Here is a 24,139-nt window from a genome sequence, read left to right on the forward strand (position 1 = left end):
ATACAAACAAAAAAGGGACATCCATTTCATAAAAAAGGAAAAATGCATTTCTTAATTATTTAATATTCTCGATTACTTCAATATACAATAAAATTTATGCTCATCTGTAATCATGACCATGTTAAAGGTCAGGTTTTCCTTCCCCGTGATACTCCAATGGATTTGATCTTACCTGGTTCATCAGGATCTTAAATTCATGGAAGCGCACTCAACCACATCAGACAGAAGTTTGTATAGGAGGTCGTCCTAGTGTGCACACCTTGTGAGGCAACTTTTCACAGAAAATATGTAAATGTATGCGGTGTACAGATTGAAATTCTCAAATGTGTGAACCGAGAACATCCTTCAACATGTTTCGATTTTCAGAGTCGAAAGTACGCTCATTTTCAGTCTCTGGAACGTGGTGTAATAGTGGTCGTACTGCAACACACGACAGGAGTCACATTTCTTCTTTATTATATGCCTCTGTTTAATTTATTAGACGCTGCCAGTCATCGTCATTATCATAATTGTCAAAATCTTGCATGACAATATCTCTTTTTGAAACAATCTGCATGCTCATTGTTAGAACACATGTCGGGAAAAATACACATATTGGCATACGTGACATTTAAGTTCCTTCATACATACATATAGTGTACAAAACATCTGGAATGCCTAACGTACAGGTGTAGCTTTGTGTAACCAGTTGCACATACACCTGATTTTTGGGAAAAGGCTTAGAAGTTCTTAGAAGTGACTGCAGCATGTCTGGTGCAAGTCACAGCAGTGTCCAGTGGTCTCCTTCAGCAGTAAATGCCTGATTTACCATCAGACACAAAGCCATACAAAATACTGAATAAAACCATGTGTACATACCTACATGACTCTCATTATGTTTTGTGTTGGGGATGTAAAAAGAAATCCCATGTCATATTTGGGGAACTTGATTTTACTGCATCATAGACGTGCCCTAACAAGTAATAGTTAAACATTTTCCAATTCTGCAAGTGTCGCTGTACAGCACTGCTAACGTAATTTGCATAGAATTAATTAAATACTGCCACCCAGTTCACCTTGTGAAAACTGCATTTCTGTCTCAGAAAACAAATGTCAGCTTATTAGCTGATCTAATCCTAAGTGTAAGGTGTTACTGACATTCCACTGTTTGGACAGTGAGGCCAAAAAAAAAAAGAAAGAAAGAAAGCGATGTGCACCCATCATGCACAGGGGCCTCTGGAGACAGTGTTATGATCTGGGGTTGCTTCAGTTGCTCAGGTCTAGACTCAGCATCGTGGCAATAAAATAAAGTCAGCTGGCGACCTGAATGACCAAGTTATCACATCTATAGAGCTTTTCTCTCCTGATGGCACGGGTATATTCCAAGACTCAAATGATGAAAGACATGACTTGGCCATCAGATTGCGCTTTGTAATCAAAACAAATTTTTGTTTGTTTGTTTGTTTGTTTGGCCAGGCGGAATATATGAGAGTACTTGAAAACGGCACGAAAATGCCTATGGATAAAAGCATATGTCCAAGAAAGAGACCACTTTAAGCTGCCGTTACATGCACGGGTCGGTCGATTATTACAAAGCACAGCAATAAGCTCATGATAAAGGCACTTGAACTGTTCACTGAACAACACGACGGTCATGGAGGTAATGACAATGTTTGTGCAAAACTAGTTAGGAGCTGGTCATTAGAGACCATCATCTGGTATCAGAATGGCCCTCGTACTGTTTTTTTTGTCGCCTTCCTGGTGAAAGCTGTCAGTATGAAGGGGGGGGGCGGAACTGTAACTGCACGAAGAGATAAGAATTTGCAATAACGTTAAATTCCCATAATAATGATTTGCTTAGGGTGGTTTCGTAAATAAAGAAACACTGTCAACTTGGGTTTTTGTTTGCCCTGTGTAATTCTACCGGAGGTTTTTAACGTCACAACACCTTTATCTTTAAATGTTAGCAGGATCCAGTAATGATACCAGTAGGCAGGTTTCAAACTTCCGCATTCCTGCACTCTGAATCTGTTTGAGATCGTCGTCATTCATATTCTCAGTTTCTTGTTAACACATAATCTGTGGCAGCTGATCAAACAACTAGACAAGTATGGAAGGTGTATACGCACACACGCACATACATACAGTATAACTTTCTTATCTCACACTGCATCCTGCGTACTGCGTACTCATTGTTTGGTCACTGTGGGTCTTTAGATCACAATTAGTGCTAAATCAGTGTTTGTTCCTAGCAGGAAGGAGGATGTGCAAAAACCATATTTGTGTTTGTTAAACACGACTGATGTTTAAAATTCAAATTAGTACTGGATCGTATCTTAATCCATACACGTCTGAAGGGATGTGAAAATGCTTATAGCGCAAAGAAAAATACTGCAGGTTTCTTATGTTTTCTGCCCGAAATATGCTGTTATATTAGAATGTGCTTCGAAAAACTCGAATCGCGTCAAGATTTTAAAATGAGCTAGATGAGCATGAATCTATGAATGATGGTGGTTTACATGTTTTTGATTATACCATTTTTACAGATCACGTGACTTCCGACATGATCCTGGTCTAGCTGACTATGGCCTGCTTGAGCATCATCATACCCGGCGGGACAAACACCCAGGACAAAGCGTTGCGTCCTTCCTCTACCTCCCTGTTCTCATTCTCATCCTCATCATCGGCACCCTTCTCCTTTAAGACCCTTTGTTTGGCCTCCAGCCCAAACGATGGAAGCAGTAAAGGGTCGAAGAGAGGTGCCTTGCCCAGCCCTGGAGCCATGATGTTGTGACGGAGCACAGCCTCTGCCCCCGTGTGCCCTGCAGACATGGAGAGATCAAGTGGTGAGGCACCGAGTGCCATGAGTGGCCCTGTAAAGGCATGCAGAAGAGCCAGTGCGGCCCCGGGCAACACCAGATGAGCTCTGGCTCCTGAAGCGGGAGAGGTCGGAGGATCGCTGGTTGTGACCGTCGGCTCGGGACCTGTCGAGACGGAGTGGCCGTGAGCTTTGATGTGCTTACGGAGGGAACTGGGATCTGTGTAGCGCTTGGGACAGCCGACCATCTTGCAGCAGTAGGGTCTGTCCTCGTAGTGTGTACGTGTGTGCTTAAAGCGGTCGCTGGAGTTGGAGTACCGTTTTCCACAACCCTCGTACGGACACGCATACGGCTTCTCTCCTGAATGAAAAAACAAGAAAGAAAGGTGGAGTGGGGACATGATGAACGACTGAAGGAAAAGCCAATGTTACAACCAGAATGAGAAGGAGTGTAATGAGATTGTACTGTAAAGGAAAGGTTTTAATTTTCATCAATGGTTTTCGACTTACATTTATCTCAATAAGCATCTGAATAGGTGACGGTCAAGGGCCTTGCTCTAGAGCATCTTAGTGGCACATCTTGGTGGTGCTGGGGTTTAAATCTGGAACCTTCCGATCAGTAGTACAACACCTTAACCACTGAGCTATCCCTACCTCCATGTGACAATTGATGTACACTTCCAGTACGCAAGAAAGCCAGGGAAACCCTTTCTCTTGGGTTCATCATAACTCCCACAAAAACAAATGGAAGATTGGACCTTACATCAAAGTTTGGAAATACTCAGATTTAACAGAATCTCGTACAAAATCATGTTTAAACCATTCAACGCTGGGAAATACAACATTAACGTAGCATGGGATAATCCTTGAGGCAGTAGTGGCTCAGAGTTACTCTGATCGGAAGGTCGGTGGGTCAAGACCAGGTTGCCGCTGTTGGGCTCTTGGGCGAGGCCCTTCACCTTGTCTGCTCCTGAGGAGTTTTAATCAAGTGTTACTTGTTTATTGAGAAACACTTGATTAAAACTAAAGATCTGATGCTGTAAGAAGGTGAGTTACTGAAACATGGTAAAGGAGTGTTAACTTTACGTCTTTTTGCATGCATGCGCATATGTAACCGACGACTCGGACAAAACTGCGACAAGCCTCGCTCTAAAGGACAACAACTCATGCGTGTGTCAACTGGGACATGGTGTAAGCCGAGTGTCTCTGTCTCACCTGTGTGTGAGCGCGTGTGTATTTTGAGGTTCTCCAGGCGTGAAAAGCTCTTGCTACAGATAGGACACTGGTGGGGTTTCTCGTTGGTGTGTGTGCGGATGTGGATCAGCATCTTGTACCTACGCAAGAGACATGGTCTTATTAGTACACTGGATATGCACTCACTTAAAATGCCTTGACATACATATCTGTATCTACAGTATGTGTTCTTCTTCGTGTATAGACTTCCTTTTTAGATAGTATCAGATTGTTTTGTTTTTATTCAATATTCATTGATGGCAGATTAGCAAAAACCAGGTCGAGCTCGAGCCCAGACTTGCCCGAGGAACTACCCTCATTGTGTACTGGGGAAAACAGAGCGTTGCTTCCTGCAAACAACTCTCAATAATAATATCCAATTTAATGGTTTTCCATGGACTGTTGAAAAATTTCTTTAAAGATGTAGAAGATGCTCTAGTTCATAGCTTTAACTTTATAGAATTCTTGATGACATGCTTCCAGGCAAACTATAAAAGATAACTTGTTTTGAATTAAACTACATTGTTGTTGTTTTGTTTTGTTTTTTAACAAAAATGAGTCATCCTTCAATAAATACCAAATAGTATTGTGGGCAAATTGGTCTCCAAACCACTTCAAAACTTTTTATAATCAACAATAATAATAATTGTCCTGTAAAAGCATGCCCCCAAGTTGTTTTATTCTTTGCTAAGTCACTACATCGTGAAAAACAAATATGGAGAAGTTTAAAACGTTAAGTACAACGAATATTACAATTATAGTCGAACTACGATAAAATCAAAAAGTTAAAAAAAAAAAATTCACAATTGCTAATTTAATCCCAGTAACCATTCCCTGTCTTATGTCAAGCAGGTTCATTATATATGAAATGTTAAAATAATAGTAGCTTTATAGTAGCATTTATTTGTTTATTTCTAGTAAGTATTTAGTAGCATTACCTTGAAATTGTTGGTCTGATCACCTTCCACAATCTCCCTAAAATAGTTAGCTGACCCCCCCCGCCCCCCCCCCCCCCCCCCCCGCCCTTCCTCCTGACAGAACTGGTGTAACTAAGTCAGGTTTGTAGGCCTCCTAGGTCACACATGCTTTTTTAGTTCTACACACAAATTTCCTTCTGGATTGAGGTCAGGGCCACTCCAATACCTTGATTTTATTGTCCATTTGGCCACAACTTTAAAAGTGCACTTGGGGTCACTGTCTAATTGAAAGAACCATTTATGTCCAAGTTTTCTTCTTGCAAGCAACTTCTTGATTGCTGTCTTGAGATCTACTTCAATATATGCACATAATCTTCCTTCCTCATGTCACCATCTCTGTTTTAAAGCACCCCGAAAACATAATGCTGCCACCCCCGTGCTCCATTTTTTCGACAGATATAATAACGTCCATTATGGCAAAACAGTTACATTTTTGTTTCCTCAGACCAGAAGGTGTTTCTCTAAAAAGTAAGATCTGTGTCCTCACGTACCCATTTTGGCTGTTTCGAGTAGGTGTGCGAGAAAAGTGGAAGCGTGGCATGCGGGCAGGAAGGTAAAAGCTAATGTGAGCCTAAAACTTATAAACCAAGAACTAAATACAACCAGGGGCAGTCATAAAATTGTTATTATTTCTAGGGAAAATTTATGTAATAAAAATTACAGTTGATTGTGAGATTTAGTCATTCTTTACAAATTCTTCACCTGAGGCAACACGCTTCTCCAAACAATGAATGAGCTGCTTTTGATAATGACAAGATGATTACAGAGGTGGACCTTTTTCTCAAGAGACAAAAAGAAGTCTTATTAGAGCCAAGAAGAAGACTTCCTCAAAGAAGCCTTCTTTTTGGCTCTTGAGGAAAAGTTCCACCTCGGTAATCACCTCGTCATCATGAAAGGCCTGCCACTAAGTGGTTTCTTCAAGTAAGAAAAAAGGAAGAAATCACTCGGTGCAAGGTCAGGAGAGTAGAGGGGATGTAGCAGAATTTCGTACCCGTGTTGCCGTGTTGTCATAAAGAAGGCACGCTTCTATTTTTTCAACCAGGTCCGTCTTTGACCCACTAGTGCCATTGTGAGACACTGAACCGCAGGGGTGTTTTATTAAACAAGAAAAAAAAATTATGAACGTATTAATTTCTGGAGACTGGGCAAATGTTAAAATTTTATGACCACCCACGTAGTGTCTGGTTAGGTCTTAATGATGATGGAGTTTGTGACTGTTTTAGGTCAGAAACTCACCAGTGTGCACACAGTTACAGTATACTGTACATTCCTCCAGTATACTGTTTATTCCCTCTAAACTAATGTTAAGGAAGCGCTCACCCTGATGGACTGTGCCGACATCTGTGCTGATGTTCAGCACAATGCCACTCCCTCTCAAATGATATTGCTTTATTGTTTTTAACTTTTAAAAGTTTTTTTTCCTGTTCATCTTTCAAGTCTTTTATTTGTGTCGTATGCGTATTTTACTTTGCTGGTTAGTGTTAGTATTTAATTTAAAACCAATTTAAGATGCATCTTCTGAGTCTGAACCAGAATATCCAGTCACCTGGCGTTGAAGCCGCGGCCCTTGCGCGCGCACCCTTCCCAGTGGCAGCAGTAGCCTGAGCTCCTCTCAGGCTTCACGTGGGACTCGGTCACGTGATCCACCAGATCCTGCAGGCATTCGAACAGCAGATGGCACTACAGAACCATGCAGACAGAGAAAATGGAGGTGTGAAAACTTCCACCAGGGGTCATTAGAGCATGGAAGGATTTTTTTTTTTTTTACTAAAAAAACATGTGCATTTATTTATGTATTTATTTATTATAGTTTAATGATTGTTTAATTGGACCCAGAGAGTTAACTAAGTACAGACGTAGTTTATTTGTGTTTTGCTTTTCAAACTACTCTGTGAGCAACTGATGCACAGAGAAGTACAGTATCAAATGCTTAACTGAGGCTCAAGGAAAATCGGCTTGCTCACCCGGAGCCAGCGGCAGGCGAGCTGTTCCTCCGCCGGTTCAGGAGAATCGCGTCTGTCCCAGCGCTGAGCGCTGAGTATAGAGCTGGGTGGGAGGAGGCTGCCCCCTGCCCCGATTGGTAGAAAAAACTGGAATCCTGGAGGACGTGGAGGAGGAGAAGCCTCACCCTCCAGGTAACCCATAGTCTCTGAATCCTGTGTGTGAAAGACGAGGTTATTTGTGTGTGGAGGTATATTTTATAAAGCAAGCTGTTTTTTGTGTTGATTTCAATGATTATTATATCTCAAAATATTATAATATACAGTCAGGTCAATAAGTATTTGATCACCCTGTGATTTTGCAAGTTCTCTTACTTAGAAATCATGGAGGGGTCTACAATTTACAGCAAAGGTGCATTTCCACTGTGAGAGACAGAATCTAAAACGAAAAATCCAGAAATCACATTGTATGATTTTTTAACAAAGTATTTGATCACTTGCTTATCAGCCAGATTTCTGACCCTCGAAGACCTGTTATTTTGCTTTTAAATAGTCCAGCTACACTCTGCTTATGATTCTAAATTAGTAGCACCTGTTTGAGGTCGCTAGCTGTCATAAAGACACCTGTGCACCTACAGTACAATCAGCCAAAGTCTAAGTAGATACATGGGGTATCAATGATGCTAAGAATGGTGAAGAATCAGCCCAGAACTACACCGGAAGAGCTGGTCAATGCCGTGAAGAGAGCTGGGACCATCGTTTCCAAGGCTACTATCAGTAATACACTAAGACGTCATGGTTTAAAATCTTGCATGTCCAGGCCCGTCTGAAGTTTGGCAGGGACCCTCTGGATGATCCAGAGGAGTCATGGGAGAAAGTCCTGTGATCAGATGAGACCAAAGTAGAACTTTTTGGTCTTAACTCTATTCGCCCTGTTTGGAGGAAGAAGAATGATGAGTATCATCCCAATAATACCATATCTACAGTGAAGCATGGGGCTGGAAGCATCATGCTCTGAGGGTGTTTTTCTGCACAGGGGACAGGACGACTGCACTGTATTGAGGAGAGGATGAACGGGGCCATGTATTGTGACATATTGGGCAAAAACCTCCTTCCCTCAGTCAGAGCATTAAAGATGGGTCGTGGCTGGGTCTTCCAACATGACAATTACCCAAAGCACACAGCCAGGAAAACCTCCGTAAGTAGCATAGGCTTTAAAAGCAAAATAACTGGTCTTTGAGGGTCAGAAATCTGGCTGATAAGCAAGTGATCAAATACTTATTTGACACAGTAATTCACAAATAAATTGTTAAAAAATCATACAATGTGATTTCCAGATTTTTCATATTAGATTCTGTCTTTCACAGTGGAAATGCACCTATGCTAATACCTAATTGTAGACCCCTCCATGATTTCTAAGGAACAGAACTTGCAAAATCACAGGGTGATCAAATACGTACTATATATATATATACTATAGATCAATCCAAAAAGGTTTAAAAAATAAATAAATAAATAAATAAATTATGTTCATTTATGCACTCGGTCAGGGCTTTTTTATCACGAAATACTGCATCAGTGTGGCATGTTAAATCGAGTGTTTCTCATCTTCCTCTTGACGATGTCCCACAGATTATGTACAGGGTTTAGGACAGGCGAGTTGGCCGGCCAATCTAGGGCAGCAAAGCAGTTAGTGGTAGTTTTGGACCTGTGGGAAGGTGTTGAGTCCTGCGGCATCTCCATAAAGATTGTCATCAGACGGATGCATGAAGAGCTCAAAAATCCCCTGCTAGACGGCTACATTGACTGTACTTGATAAAACCCAATTGACCAACACCAGCAGATGACATGGCACCCTACATTATCACAGACTGTGGAAACTAACACAGTACACTCCAAGCAACTCAGATTCTGTGCCTCTCCACTCTTTCTCTAGACTCTGGGATGTTCTAGACTCTTTTGGACCACTGAGAAACGGTCCAGTTCTTTTTCTTTTTAGTTGTCTTTGGTTCAGGAATGGACTGATACTAAAAATGCCACTGTTTTAGCCTATTTCTCCGGCTCTTGATGTTCTGACTCCAGCCTCACACCACTCCTTGTCAAGCTCTCCCAAGATCTTGAACCAGTTTTCCTTGAACATCTTCTTAAGGCCCTGTTGCTTGTGCAAATCCCACAAAAACATCCCATTTTCCTACCCTACTTTTTCCTTTCGTTCAACTTTCCATGAATAAGCTTCGCCTTTTTCTCCTTGTGGAGGGTGTCAGTGATCATCTTCTGGACAATTGTCAAGTCAGCAGTCTGGACTAGACAGAGACAGACGGCGTTTATCTTAAAATTTAATACTGTAATCTTTTGATATACTCCAGTTCCACTTTTTGAATTAAATGTTGAGGAAAAAAAATAAAGCATTGTGCATCGTGGTGGAATCACTACATCATCAGAGTTTCTGTTCCTCAACAGGTTAAACCTTGAGATGATAATGGACAGAACCGTATGCAGCGAAACCTTGGAAGAACACCTTGTTCTGGTCGACTTGAAACTGTAGCAGAAGTTCACCTTGAACGGTTCGAATCCAAGAACCTGAGTATGTCAGGAAGCACAAAAATCGAAGCCAGGGACCTGAATCTGATTAGATTTTAAACTGGTGTTATCCAGAACTCGAGCGATTTGGCCAAGAAGAATGGGCATGACATCAGGATCCAGATGTGCAACGCTGACGGAGACATATCCCAGAATACTTGCCGGTGTGATTGCACAGTGTTGACTCCACGAGAGTGGACACTTATGCAACTAATAAAACGTCTGCTTTTTGTTTAATTGAGTTTTGTGTTGTGATTAAATTAATAAATAACTGACATCTTCAGATGCCGCACGTACTGACGTTGACGAGTGCGCGGATTAGCTTGCTTATTAACTACAACTCGCGTGCAACTTCCTAGCAAGTGCGAATGAATAAAACTGAATCTGGAAATTGCATCATTTATAAAAAGCAAAGCCTTGTGGGTAACTGCTCTTCCTTAAAACCCACGCTAACGAGTCAATCCCTCGAGCAACCCAAGAAACCGCTGGAACAATCTTCCCTTCAGCCGATTAAGGACAGGATCTGACTTGAGCACGGCGATGGGGAATCAGGAAAGTGTGTTTATGTGTGTGTGTGTGTGTGTGTGTGTGTGCAGGCCAATCCTGGAGCACAGCCCAGGAGTGAGTGTGTTTAATGTCCTTGTTGTCCGTAATGGGTGTGTGTTAAATCTCACCCTGGCCTGAGGGGGCGACAGGGGACCGCAGCTGGAAGAGGAGTGCTGAGGAGAGGGAGGAGACGAGGAGGGACACGCACTGAGGTCTGGCCTCGAGGATGTGGGAGAGTCTGACATATCTATTAAGACAAAATTAAAAATAAAAATAAAAAAAAAACAGGAATGAAACATGGGTTTGTTTGTAGCATGTAGGTGTTACGTAAGTGTTTACTTCCTTTGTTTGATCTGTATGAATCAAATAAAAAAGTGGTCAGAACTCGCTCTTTCAATGATCTCTTTACATTTCATACACTGGAGAACCTAAAACAAGTCTAGCCAGATTGTGTCAGCATCGCGCAAAACTTGCTGGACAGAATTTGATGAAACTTTGCCAGTCCTTCAGTATTTGCCTGGCGTTAAACCTGCACCATAAATGAAATCAATATGTCGAATAGAAGTGACGTTTTGTGCCAGATTATAAACTGCAAGTTTTAACAGCGTACTGCGCATGCGTCAAACTGTGGACGCGTCTCAAATCGACCGCTAGACAGAATTTAATGAAACTTCTGCAGTACTTGGATCTCTGCCTGAAGTTTAACCTGCACCATCAGTGACATCAACATGTTGAGTAAAAGCGATGTTATGAACAGTAATATGCTGGATCTAATAATCTACTTTAAAATAATCTACTAATGCGCTACTGTCTCAATGTAAACAAACACCTGCACCAATAGATATTAATTAGAAAAGATAAAGTGAATATTTTTACTGGGATTAGTTCATATTTTCACTTTGGCTGAAATAACAGCGCTGAAGTGGTATAAGTGAATTTTAACACGCTGGAGTGGTTTTAAGACAAAACTTCATCTTTGTCCTTTTATCTACTTTTTCCATTTCTCATCTGTGATTCACTCTCCGATTACCGAACAGGGAGTGTATTTGTCTGACCACCAAAGAAGGACAACTCAGTTTAAACAAGGCGTAAGATACTCAACCTTACAGAATGGGATTTCTTTGTGTTATTAAGTGAGACAGAGAGTTCTGCTGTACAGAGAGACACACAGATAATAATAATAATAATAATAATATCACTGATTACAAAAAGATCAGCAAATAATTTTTAGCGTTGAACCTTTTTAACTATTTCTACAAACTGTTTTCCGGTTAACGACGCGTACTAACGCTAGTTTATGAATATATGACTAATTAAACCCTCGTTTGTATTTACAGTCACTCAGATTTTATTCATGTGCAAATGAACAGACACAGCTTTAATGCTTACACATGAATACGTGTGTGTGTGTGTGTGTGTGTGTTCACAGACCCGTGTCAGAGCTGCGTGACGGGCGGGGTACCCTGGTTCGGGCGAATCGGAGCGGGGCGCAGATAGACGTCCTGTGCATTCTGTCCCGGTTTGAGGAGACCTTCAGGTCCAGCGGCTCGTCTAAGGAGAGCATGGCGTGTCTGTGGAACAGAAAGAAAATTCAATAGGTTTTTGTCAAAACGTCTCTCTCTCTCCTCTCACACACACACACACACACACACACACATATATACATATACATGCATGCAAAAACGTCCCTCCCTCACTCAAAGTCTGCACGCAAACAGCTGGAAAAAGACGTACTAAATTTACTTCAGGCGACTGTAAGTGATTTACATTTCTTTCTGCTAGACAAGTACCAGCTACACACACACACACACACACACACACACGCAATTACATCCCCCATCACGCATGCTGATGATGTACAGTTCTCTCGGCATCTGGCCTATATCCACAGGCAGCCCCCGCGTACGTGTGTGTGTGTGTGTGTGTGTGTGTGTGTGTGTGTGTGTGAGTAAAACAGGTCACTAAGTGCACTATGCCCACCACACTTTGGTAAAGTTTTTTGCTTCGCAATGTTTTTTAAAACTGTTTTTGCTTCCACTCAGTGGCACTGCTGGAGGATTTTTGTTCCCAACGGTATCACATGACTTAATCATTAAGCCCAACACACACACACACACACACACACACACACACACACTCGAACTGCTGAGGTTTTCTCCCTCTCCAAGGAAACTCCCCTCCGTTTAGGAACGCAGACGTTCACGGTCTCGCTAGCCACTCCCTGGAAACACACACTCTCACTCCTTTCGCATTTTCTCTCTTCTCCTCTTTCTTTTCTGTACCCACCACAACCCACTCACACACACACACACACACACACTCACACACACACACACAGTCTCTCTCGCTCTCTTTCCTCCCTGCACTTTTCTTCTCCTCCCTCGTCATTCCTGTGTTTTTGCCAGTTACTTTTCCCCTCCTTCACTTTGCCTCCCTGCTTTTCCAACACGCCAGCACTCTTTCTCTCTCTCTCTCACACACACACACACACACGAGCTGAAGTAACTGATCCGTTAGGGCTCACTGTTCCCTCACAGAGTCTCAACCCTAAACACAATACAACTTTGACTACCGCTGAAAATAAAGACGCTGCAGAAAAGTGTTGAAGTGTGTGTGTGTAAGAGAGAGACAGAGAGAGAGAGAGAGAGAGAGAGCTCTCCGGGTGTTTTTGTATCATTTGCAAGAAAAAAAAAACTACCTGTAGCTTGTTTCTTTCTTTCTTTCTTTCTTTTCTCTCTCTCTCTTTCCTATCCTCCACTATAAACCTTCTAACCCTTTCTTTATACTTTAACCAATTTTTATCCTCTCTCTCTCTCTCTCTCTCTCTCTCATCTGTCCTCTCCTCTGCATCCTCCTTCCATCCCTCCATCTCTCACTTCACCTCTCGCACCACTTTCTGAACCTTTTGTCCCTCTCTTCCCCTCTCATTTCTCCGCGCTTCACGACATCTCGTGCTTGGACCCGTCTTCACCACCTCGACTCTGACTCTCCGTCCCTGTACGTTTTTCTATAATGATTTTTACGTTTGGATTTTTTCGGGGTTTTCTTTCTCTCACACACACCGACGGGTTTGTGTAAATGTTTATCTTCTCTACTTGTGATGTCTCATATTTAACATTCTCGTGTTTTCTCCCTCCCTCCCTCAGTCTCTTTTACCGGCAGTGACTCCTTCCTTCCAAAGCTCTGATGCACTGCCCATATTCAGTCCACACACACACACACACACACACACACACACATGGTCTGTAAGCCACATGCAATCCAAGTGTCTCCTATTATAAAGGAGTGGCTCGCTCACGCAAATATCGACACACACACACACACACGCTCTCTTATGCATAACAGGATGAGGTCTGAGCACAAAGCAGAGCTGACTAATGAGCGCTGATGAGAGAGACACGACAGCTTCCAAAAGAGAGATGAAAATTCACCCCTCCTTCCTTTCGTTTTTTTTTTTTTTCACTTGTGGTTTTAATTTTCAGTCCAAACTCAGATGTTCCTCTGGAACGACCAGACATTCTTCCAGTCGAAGCGGTGGCAAGCTTCAGGAAAGCATGATCTAGCCTAAATACTGCAATCAGTGACAGGTTTCTTAACGTATCTCCAGGACACCTGGGTCGGTATGTTGCAGCCGAGAAAAGAAACGCCGAATATCGAAGCGCTGCTCAGCTGTTGAAGGCCCAGGTGCGATGCTGCGTACAGCTAAGCAAACAAATGGCAAACAGTCCTGGGAGCGCCGAAGAAGCAAGCTATGGCTAAGCTGAAAAAAATCTAAACAAAACCCATCAGTGAGATCACAAAAGCATTAGCTCTGGCTAAATCACACTAATTAGCTCAGGAACGCCGAAAGGTCTGGAAGATCTTGGGAAAGGAATAAAAAAACAGGGTGGATGATGAGAGTTTTCCCTGGTGAAGAAAATCCCCTGGTTAGATCAGGAGGAAGGCGTTTTCATAACAGTCAGTGGAAGGCTTCACCACGAGATGTAAACCACTGATGAGACTCTAAACCGTGAAGAATTTATGAATTCCATTCAGTTTCATGTCGTGAAGCAGCTTCGCAGAATCAAAAAATAATAGAAATAATTTAAAAAAGTGTGGGGACGTACAGTAAGTCCTCAACATACGAATAAGAGCTCGTTCGTAAGTCCAATTTGTTCATAAATCCAACAAACATCGTCTAGGTTCTAGGATACTAACTCACAGTATAAGTTCCATCATCCCGTCCTTGTTCTTTAGTATCGTGCCGATGTTTGAACGATTTATGTTAAAAGACATGATGTGATGTCTGCCATCTTGTCACCTCGCTTCGTATCTATCATTATTTTTACTTTTGTCTCTATCGTTATCGCTCGGTTATGGTTTGAACAGTGTTTTTTTTTGTGAACCTCAGTAGTGCTTCCATGTTCTTTTAATACCAAAGACGTTTTCTCCTGCCAATCCTTCCAAGCAAACTGTACTTGTTCAGTCTTCTTCTAATTGTTATACTTTAACGTTTACCATGCTCATTGAGGTCTGTGGCGTCTGAGATTTAGCGTTTTTTTTTCCTTTGAGCATTGTATGGTCTGAACTTGGGGTGAATATTGTGGGACGTTCACACCCGCTTCCAGACATCCTGAGATGCTCGCTGCACACAAGTGACGATGTCCGCCGGACATGCAATCTAATTTCCATAAACGCATGTACTGTACTGTGCGTTTCTTCGAAAGTTCGTAACTGTAATGTTCATATATAGGGGACTTACTGTAGGTAAAGATAATAGTGATCAAATTGTCCCTGTTGAGCAAGCAAGGGCAAAACCTCATGAGATGGCAACAGGAAGAAACCTTGAGAGGAACCAGATTCAACAGGCAACGCATCCTCATTAAGCCAATATCAGATGGATATACTGTAGCAGAGATTGATGTGTGGTCATGCTGTGTGCTATTAGGTTGGAAGTTCAGTATAACAGAAGATATGTACAAGTTAATAGAGTCCACTTCTGTTAATTGGAGGCTAACAGGAGTGGACTGCAGAAATAAGTCATCAGAGATGAAGTGTCTGCCTCAGCCGAGTCCAGGACCATCTGATTAGGTAAAGGATTAGAGTCCGTCAACAACGGTTAAAAAAAAAAAGGGTACTGTTTTTAGACAACAGCCTCAATGACAAGGATTAACTTGTACCAGAAAGATGTAAAAAGAAGAGTACGGATAGGGAAAGGAACTGCTCATGATCCAAAGTACACCATCAGCAGGAATTTCTGGTTTGTGGTGATGTTAATTTGTCACTGTTATGGGTGCTGGGACAACGTTAGTATTAGGATGCTTTTAAAAGTTGAATTGACTTTGATGAAATGGCGTTAAACCAAAGTCTACTATGTGAAAACGGGATGCACTGAATACAATCCTGCAAAAACAATTTAAAAACAATATTAATACCAAACAGATAGCCTGAGTGGAACTTGAACTCAGGACTTGACTTCCCTGGTGTTCCACTAGCGGACATGCTGCTGATGCTAGTAAATGCTCATACAGTACATAACAATGAGCGGCACAAACACATATTGCAGTACAATAATTTGGGAGTCAAGATGCACGGTAATATTTTTGAAAGGAAATAAAACAGAGGTAACATTATAACACTAAGAGATGCGTGACGTGAGAAGCTGTTGCGTGTGCTAATCTCTGATCATAATTCTTAAACCCTGTTCAAAAAACCTAAATGCTCCAAATTAAGGTTACAATTTCATTGTTTTGTGGTTGCAACATTGCGTTCAGCATTATCTCAACGTCATTTTATCGAAGTCATCCAAACTATTTATCAAAAGGTCCTAGTCAGTGATCCAACGTTAGGGTTCCTGGAGGGCCATGGCAGGGAGGTGTACGGTAACCAGTGGGACCAGGGGCAGGGTGGTTAAAACTGGGCTACTACTAGTAATGAGAAGGCTGTGGGTTCCATTCCCCAGCATCACCAAGCTACCACTTGCCCGAGCCAATCACCCCTCAACTGTTCAGATATAAGATGAGATGAATGTAAGACTGCATGAAGACTTCTGCCAAATTTACATTGAATTAAACATACAGTACTGATGATGTGGTGCAGGATGATGGATGCTAAAGCATATACAGCCATGTTCGAAAAGACTGCCTGTTTTAATTCTTTTTTTATGTTTTCTATGTAAAGTCATCAAATTGTAGTGGCCAATATTAAGTATCATGATTTAATAGCATGTAGATCCACCTTTAGCAGCAATAACTTGCGGTCATCGATTCCTGTATGACTTTATAAGTCTCTCATATTGTTTTGCTTCGTTCTTTTTTACAACTTTGCTTCAGTTCATTGAGGTTGTTTTGAGTATTCTTTTATGCACAGCTCACTAAAGGTTTCTACCGCATTCCAGTTGGGTTGAGGTCTGGACTTTGGACTAGACCATTTTAAAACCTTCATTATTTTATAATTCAGCTATTCTGATGTTGATTGGCTGGTGTGCTTCGGAGCATTATCCTGTTCCATGACCCAGTTTAAACCGAGTTTTAGCTGTCGGACAGATGGCGTCACATTTCCTCTAGAATACTTTGGGTGACCAGGTCTGGTGGCTGCAAAAAAACAAGCTCAAATCATCACCCCTCCACCACCGTGCCCGACAGTGGTTATGACTGAGGTTTTCCCCAAACATGGCGCTGGACATTAGGGCCAAACAACTCTACTTTGGTCTAGACATCATTGTTTCAGATGTCTTATGGTTTGATCAGTGTGTTTTCAGAAGAGGTTCCTCTTGCCAATCCTTCCGAACAACCCGTACTTGTTCGGTCTTCTTCTAATTGTGCCGTCACGGACTTTAACGCGTAACATGCTCAGTGAGGCCTGTAGTGTCTGAGACCTGAGTAGCTTTTTTGTTATTGTTGTTGCATTTCTGTGACCATTGCACAGTCTGACCTTGGGGTGAATGTGCTGGGACGTCCACTCCTGGGAAGACTGGCAACCTGTCTTAAATGCTTTCCACTGACTAATCTTTTTCACTGTAGAACGTTAAACTCCAAATTGTTTGGAAATGGTTCTCATAATCCTTTCCAGATTGATGTGCAGTAACAATTGCTTCTTTAAAACCATCGCTTATGCTTTTTTTCCTTCCTCTCTTGGCATTGTGTTAACACACACCAGAACGCTCCAGAACAGCAACCTGCCAAAACCTTTTGTTGCTTTTATAGACGGTCTGCACACCTGCTGATGATCAATTAATCAAGGGCTAATGATAAGCAGCATCTGGCTGCAACTTACCCTCTTACATCTTGAGGAAGTATAAAGGGGGTACTTAGTATTGCCTTTTTGTCTTCAGTTTTATAAAAATAACTAATGGCATTGTAAAACAGTTATGTTGGTGGTTTTTTTTTTTTTTTTTCAGGTTGTATTTGCCTAATACTGAGACCAGCTACGATCAGATAATCTTATGATGTTTTACATATAAAACCTGGAATTAAAAGAGAGGGTACTAACCTTTGAACATGACTGTATGTCTGGTGGACGATCTGCTTCAAAAACTCATTATAATGCAGGTGGACTGTGTGACTCAAAAGCAACCTGAGCCTTTCAAGTCTCAAGTTCTGCTATAGACCAGTTGATGTCCTGATCTGAATAAAACTAAACCAGGCCTTTAAATCAAGCAGGACCTGAAGACCCGCCCATGAAAGACCCGGTGCCGTGTGATGTTCAGGGGTCTATTCAGTCTTTAGGCAGACTACACATGATTTAAAACCATGCATTTATCTTAATTCGTAAAATTAGTTCCTTGAAGCTCTGCTGCATGTTTTTTCTTTTATTAGATTTCATCTCAAACATACTGTGGTGCAAAAACCAATGACTGTATGTTAAAAGAAAAAAGACTATGTATAAAAAACATCCCGCACATGATGTTGAGCCGGTCCGAGGATCTTGGGCTACTGCTTCATCCCCCCGTGTGAGCCTCGCTCTCAGGAAAAAGACACTGACGTGAATGGAAAGTCATGAAAATCGAACTAAAAATGAAAAAAAAAAAAAAGATTATAAAAAAATAAGTCAAACCGCATTGGGACTCAGTAATCCTGAGAAGCTATAAAGTAGCTCATTTCTGAACAATCCTGCTTCTTCAGTGATTGTGTTTTTTTTTTTTTTCCTTTCCTGTCGACCCTCCAAATCTGAACACACACATAGACACGCATTTATATACATTCCACAGTGTGCAGCAGATTCACTCAATTTGTTTTCAATGTGCTTTTGTGTGGAACAGAAATGCAAGGAAATGCGCCAAGCTCATAAACAATAACAAAAACCAGCTGCAGGGCTGACATGCCGAGTGAAAGTGTGTGTCTCTCTCTCTCTGTGTGTGTGTGTGTTGCCTTTACTTTGAGAGGTACAATAATATAGCCGGAGGTGATCCGAAAAATCCTCTGTCATCACACACTGTCTGTCCTTCTGCCCTGAGAAGGTCTCCACTAGACTTTCCTTTCTCTCTCTCTCTCTGTCTCTCTCTCCCAGGTTATATTTTCCATCCCCTTTTCTTCCCCCCTTTTTACAGAGAGAGGGGGGAGAGGAATTCTCTGCGTGTTTGTTTTGGAAATACATCGCCCTGCAGGGACCACAACGTGAAAGTGTGTGTGCGTGTGCGAGAGACAGAGAGAGAAAAAGACAGAGAAAAAGAGAAAGAGAGAGACACACACACACACATACACACAGGAGCTGAGGTGGTTTGATGTCTCAGAAGAAAAGAATGTCTTTCTGTGATGCTTTACCAAACCCCTAAACCTGATGACCTTCCTAATGTTACCGACTGAGTTGTCTCACACACACACGCACACGCACGCACACACACTTAGTCATATAGGCATGTCAGAGATCTCTCCTTCGCCTCGCTTTTCCTCTTTCCCTGGCTGCTGGTTTGCACACGCTAGCTTCGCTCTTACACTCAGTTGCATCATTACCGCTTTGCAGTTTTGGCTTATTTTCAGGCCAAAAGACTTGTTGCTAAGAAACCAGCTCTTTCCCGACAACGGGAAAAAAAAAAAAAAAGCTACGTACTATCGAATCGCACGCTCGCGTACTGAACGCTACATCAAAGCGATACGTCACTTCACCGTGAACCGTGCATTAGACGGCACTTTCCTCAATTCAGTACGCGGTATAATAATCGACGTACTGTACGTCATGTTTCCATTTACGTACGAAATACCTTTTAACATCTTATCAGAAGAGTGTGTACTACTGTACGTAGCGTGTGAGCTTATTACACAACTCTACACTAGAGTCCACCTCACCTCGCTGTACATCCCATAATACTTTATTTCCATTACTAACGTACTTAACAGATAGCAAACTATAGTAGGGTTACCCTAGGATTAGCCCAGCCTTAATATTTCTTCATATTAAAATTCAACTAAACAAAATGATGATTAAATGTAAGAAATGGAAGCAAATGTTTTCACATGAACGATCTGCAAAGACAAAAAATAAAAAATTGCTTGTTTATGTAACGTCCTCAGCAGCGATCTCGTTTCCCCTCTCGTCTGTTCCAGCCACTCAGTGTTCAGCATCAGCAGTATACTAATCACCGACCTGATCATCTGTCATCATCTGCACCTGTTTCTCACTGGATCATGCCTTACAGTACGTTAGAAGACTGTTTTTTTTATGCTTGAATAATTCATAGGTCACTTAACAATTATTTTATTTTATTTTTTCGGAAACTGCTATGATTGCTCTCAAACCCCCTGCAGTGTAAAAAACAAGACTTGCTAGAGTTGATGTTGTTTCTGGATCATTAATGTACTGTCGGCTCACCTGTTAACAACAACCGAGACACACAGCAAAACCTCGGCATACAGATTTAATTCGTTCTTAAGAGAAACGCATTTTCCCATAGGAGATCATGTAAATGCAGATAATGTGTTCCACTGACGCAAAAATAGTACCAATATTACAAAAAAAATAATAAAACTTGTAAAAACTTGTAGCTTTTGAACGCATGCCGAATGCAACGATGGTATCGTGAGTTGACTCTTTCGGAACAGCTTTCGCTGACTGAAAAAAATTCAGAAACTCGCTTCACTTGCCCTTTCACTGACGCAAAACCAGATTTGAATGGCACAACTTAGAATTTGTACATTCAACTTAGCCGGCGTTCTATAAATTTGTCCTACCTATCAGTCTACCCAAGCTTCCTGTGCTTGTGCATACCAAACAGTACCACGTGTCTCTGCTTTAGTGCCCCGCACATAAATCCACGCAACTACTCTCGACTTGTGGGGGGGTTTATTTATTATCACTTTAATATTGCTTTGTATATGTCTTGTGGATTGACGTATAATGTTACACAACCTGTCAGACCGTGCTACCAGTATTAAACCTCTAGGGATCATATTCTGATACCATGCTGAAAAATGCTACCTTATATAAAACTATATCGTCCCATATTTCTTGGTATGTTTCCAACATTGCAAACTACAAGCAGGAAATATTGATTTGGTAGCACAGACTGAAAGATATGACTAGACACTTCTGCCAACAGCATGATAGCGATAGGGATGATGAGGTAGGGAAAAATGACAGCTGGAGATGGGTTCGGTTCATTCGTATGCCGATGCATTTGAAAGCCGTATGCTGCTGTGTATTGTTGCAGATGTTGCTTTAGTAGCGCAGCAGAAACTTAGACGGCACTTTGACCAATAAGGTATGTAGTATAAAAGTCAATCTACTGTACGTTGTGTCTCCATTTTTGTACTAAATACCTTCTAAGACCTTACCAGAAGAGTGTGTACTATGTAGCATGTCAGCTTATTACACATTATTACAAATGTACTAAATAGTATGTCCGCTATGGTATACAAGAACAAGAAGAGGAAGAATAGATGCGTACTACTGTGTTATGACGTACTTTCATATCCAGGCAGGTTGAAGCGCTGGAGCCCCACCTCATTTCTTACATATATTACATTAAATGAAATGTAATTATATAGATATAAGAAATGGGAAAAAACGTTTAACATCAACGAGCTGGAAAGAGACATGATTTAAAAATTGCTTGTTTATTTACCATCCTCAACAGCGACCTCGTTTCCCCTCTCGTCTGCTCCAGCCGTATACTAATTAGCAGCCTGATTATCTGTCATCATCTGCACCTGTTTCTTACTGCTTTATGCCTCACGTTAGATTTTTTTATGCTCTATTGGTTCATAGCTCACTGTGACAGTTTGACAGTGACTTACTTACTCTGAGAATTAAGACTTACTCTGTTTTTGTTGTTGTTGTTGTTGTTGTTGTTCAATGACTGTTCAAGGGCTGCCAGCTCATCTGTTAACAATGACCCGGAGATTTAGCAAACTTAATTTGTTCTGGAGTTCTTAAAGCAAAAATTCTTATTGCGGTACAAATTTTCTGTTGAGAAATAATGAAAATGCAAATGATCTGTTTCACCCACCCAAAAATATTAAGTTAAGCCTTTATTTGTCACGTCTATATTACCACACAGTGAAATTATTTCTTCACGTATCCCAGCATAGTTGGGGTCAGAGCACAGGGACAGACATGATACGGCACCCCTAGAGCAGACATGGTTAAGGGCCTTGTTCAAGGGCTCAACAACGACAACCTGGTGGAGCAAGGGCTCAAACCACCGAACAGTATCTCAAAGCCTTAACCCTCTGAGCCACCACTGACCCCTATCAGCAGGGCATATATATTGCCAATATTACAAAAAAAAAAACACACATAGCTTTTGAACGCATGCCAAAGACAACATTGGTATTGTGGGTCTTTAGAAACAGCTTTTCCTGACTGGAAAAAAAAAAAACTGACGCAAACTAGTTTTGCACGGCTCCCGGACGTACACGCGACTTAGCCAGTGTTCTATAAATTTGTCCTATGCAAGCCTACTGCGCTTGTGCATGCCAAAAAGCACCATGTTTCTTTAGGGCCCCACCCATTCGCATAGTCTAACAACTACTGTCGACTTGTGGCTTGATGCTTTAGTTTTGTTGTTGTTGTTTTTGTTTTTTTTGTGGCTTGTGGACTGACATATAATGTTAAAACAACCTGTCAGACAGTGCAACCAGTATTAAACCTACAGATTATAGGTGTTATATTTTGACAACATTAAAAATGTGTAGGAAAAAAAAAAAGCTACCTTAGATAAAACTAAATATATTGTATATTTATTTATATAAATATATACTATTTGTTTGTTTTATTATTTTAAACAAGCAGGAAATATTGACATTTGCAAATATGAACATTGCACAGACCCAGAGATATGACTGACTACACATTATATTCCAGTAGCACAAAATTCTGACAGGGAAAAATGACGTTCGTCCGTATGCCAAAAACGCTTCGTATGCCGATAAAAAAATTAAAATTCTTAAAGAGAAAAATTCATAAAGCAAGGAATCTGTCTGCCGAGGTTCCACTCACGCTGTTTTTGGACGCCTCCTTGTTAACGTTCTTACTTTCTTTATCCAAATTTCAGGAAATCTAAGGAAAAGGACTTATGGAACAGTCTGGGTCGAACCTTCTGGAACATTTCATTGGCTGATGTTGAGACTAGTACACCATGATGTCATGCTAACGAACAGGCTAATGAAAGATCCTTAGGTCGTGGCCGTGTTCGTGCGCGCGCCACCGACGGTTACAATTTAAATACAATGTAACTAGAACAGCGTAACTGTTACACCTGTAGCTGTCTCACGCGCGACAGGAGACGCATCACGCGCACACGGAAGGCTAAAGCTTACATATAACACTGCTAGCTAATAGAGCTTTGGGGATTGAGCCTCAATGTCAGGCAGCTGGACAGATGTTTCTCTAATCTAAAAAAAAAAAAAAACATTCTAATGTGCTTTGTGTGAGATTGTAACCTACCTTTTAGGATTTTGGTTTTGTTTGGTTTGTTTTTGTACCTTTTGTGGATGGGTTTAGTCGGTCAGATCGCTCCGTTGTTTTCCCTCTAGAGGATTTGGGACACTTGATGATGATGATGATGATGATGATGATAATTCCTATTGAAAGAAAAAAAAACGAAAAAAATCCAGAAATAAAAGAATAAATCAATTACAAATCTTAAAATTAAATTCTGTCTTCTCGGCCACTTGTAGCCTTCTGGTAGTTAATTAGAACTTGTCTAATTTCGTCTGATTTAAAGTAAAAAAAAATCAGGTTTTACAAAAAGAATAAAAAAACAGATTCAGTTTTCTAGAATAACGGAGTAGCATCGCTCGTGCACGACGCCTGTCAAGTGTTTCCGTGTGCGTGCGTGCGTGTGTGCTCGCTCGCTCGCTTTCTCTCTCTCTCTTTCTCGCGTGCGGCTGCCGTCTGACTCTCCTCCCTCCGCGCGCCCTGGACACGTGACCGCTGGAGAGTCAACGGTCAACGCTGAACGCAGGCTGTGTCCCAAATCACGCCATTTAACACCATATAGTGCGCGCAGTGCCGGAAACGCCATCGAATTTATTCCCTAATAAAGTGCACCTAAATAGGTTATGAGGAGCTGTTTGAGATACAGCCAGCTGCGCGTCGTATTGCTAATGGTTAACGCAATATTCTACAATAAAGTAAAATAAAAGAACGATACAGTAGTCTAAAAAATAAGATAACATTATAACTAGGATAATATTTTAAGAGGAAATATGTCTATGAATATTATATGAAGTACTCCTTTTTTATTGAAAAAAATTCTAATTGTCCACGCGCGCCACCTGGTGGTTGGACAATTCGAAACGCTTTCAACAGTCAAAATAAACCAGTAGACCAATAGAGCTTTTCTACAATGACATCAGGTGACCAAATATGGTTATATTTATGTCCTTCAACGAAGAATTCTAATTTAATACACAAATATAAGTGTATGTGAGCAGTCAGTTGGGAAGAATTCAAACTTTTTCAATCAAATCACAATCAGGGGCGGCACAGTGGCGTAGGGGTTAGCACTGACCCCTTCAGGGTCTGGGTTCTATTCCGGCCAAAGTACAAATATAAAAATAAATACACATTAACATTAATAAGTACTAAATAAATAAGAAACACATTTGACGAACAGTCACTAGAAGACAAAGTGCAAATCAACAAAA

The 24,139-nt window shown here is 41.3% G+C and overlaps 2 protein-coding genes across 2 annotated transcripts in view; one reads left to right on the forward strand and one right to left on the reverse strand.

Moving 5' to 3' along the window:
- LOC128518710 (sialoadhesin-like) overlaps positions 1 to 24,139 on the forward strand; it is a 1,187,000-nt gene that overhangs the window by 863,884 nt on the left and 298,977 nt on the right. The gene's annotated exons all lie outside the window — the stretch shown is intronic.
- On the reverse strand, positions 451 to 23,368 carry glis2a (GLIS family zinc finger 2a). The gene is made up of 7 exons (XM_053491691.1): positions 22,973 to 23,368; positions 11,505 to 11,644; positions 10,202 to 10,320; positions 6,972 to 7,163; positions 6,554 to 6,687; positions 4,013 to 4,131; positions 451 to 3,158 (listed from the first exon to the last, which is right to left on the reverse strand). The coding sequence occupies exons 2-7, from the start codon at positions 11,635 to 11,637 to the stop codon at positions 2,554 to 2,556; spliced, it is 1,302 nt and encodes a 433-aa protein (XP_053347666.1). The 5' UTR covers positions 11,638 to 11,644; positions 22,973 to 23,368; the 3' UTR covers positions 451 to 2,553.

The sequence above is a fragment of the Clarias gariepinus genome, chromosome 3, assembly GCF_024256425.1.
Source record: "Clarias gariepinus isolate MV-2021 ecotype Netherlands chromosome 3, CGAR_prim_01v2, whole genome shotgun sequence".
Taxonomy (NCBI): domain Eukaryota; kingdom Metazoa; phylum Chordata; class Actinopteri; order Siluriformes; family Clariidae; genus Clarias; species Clarias gariepinus.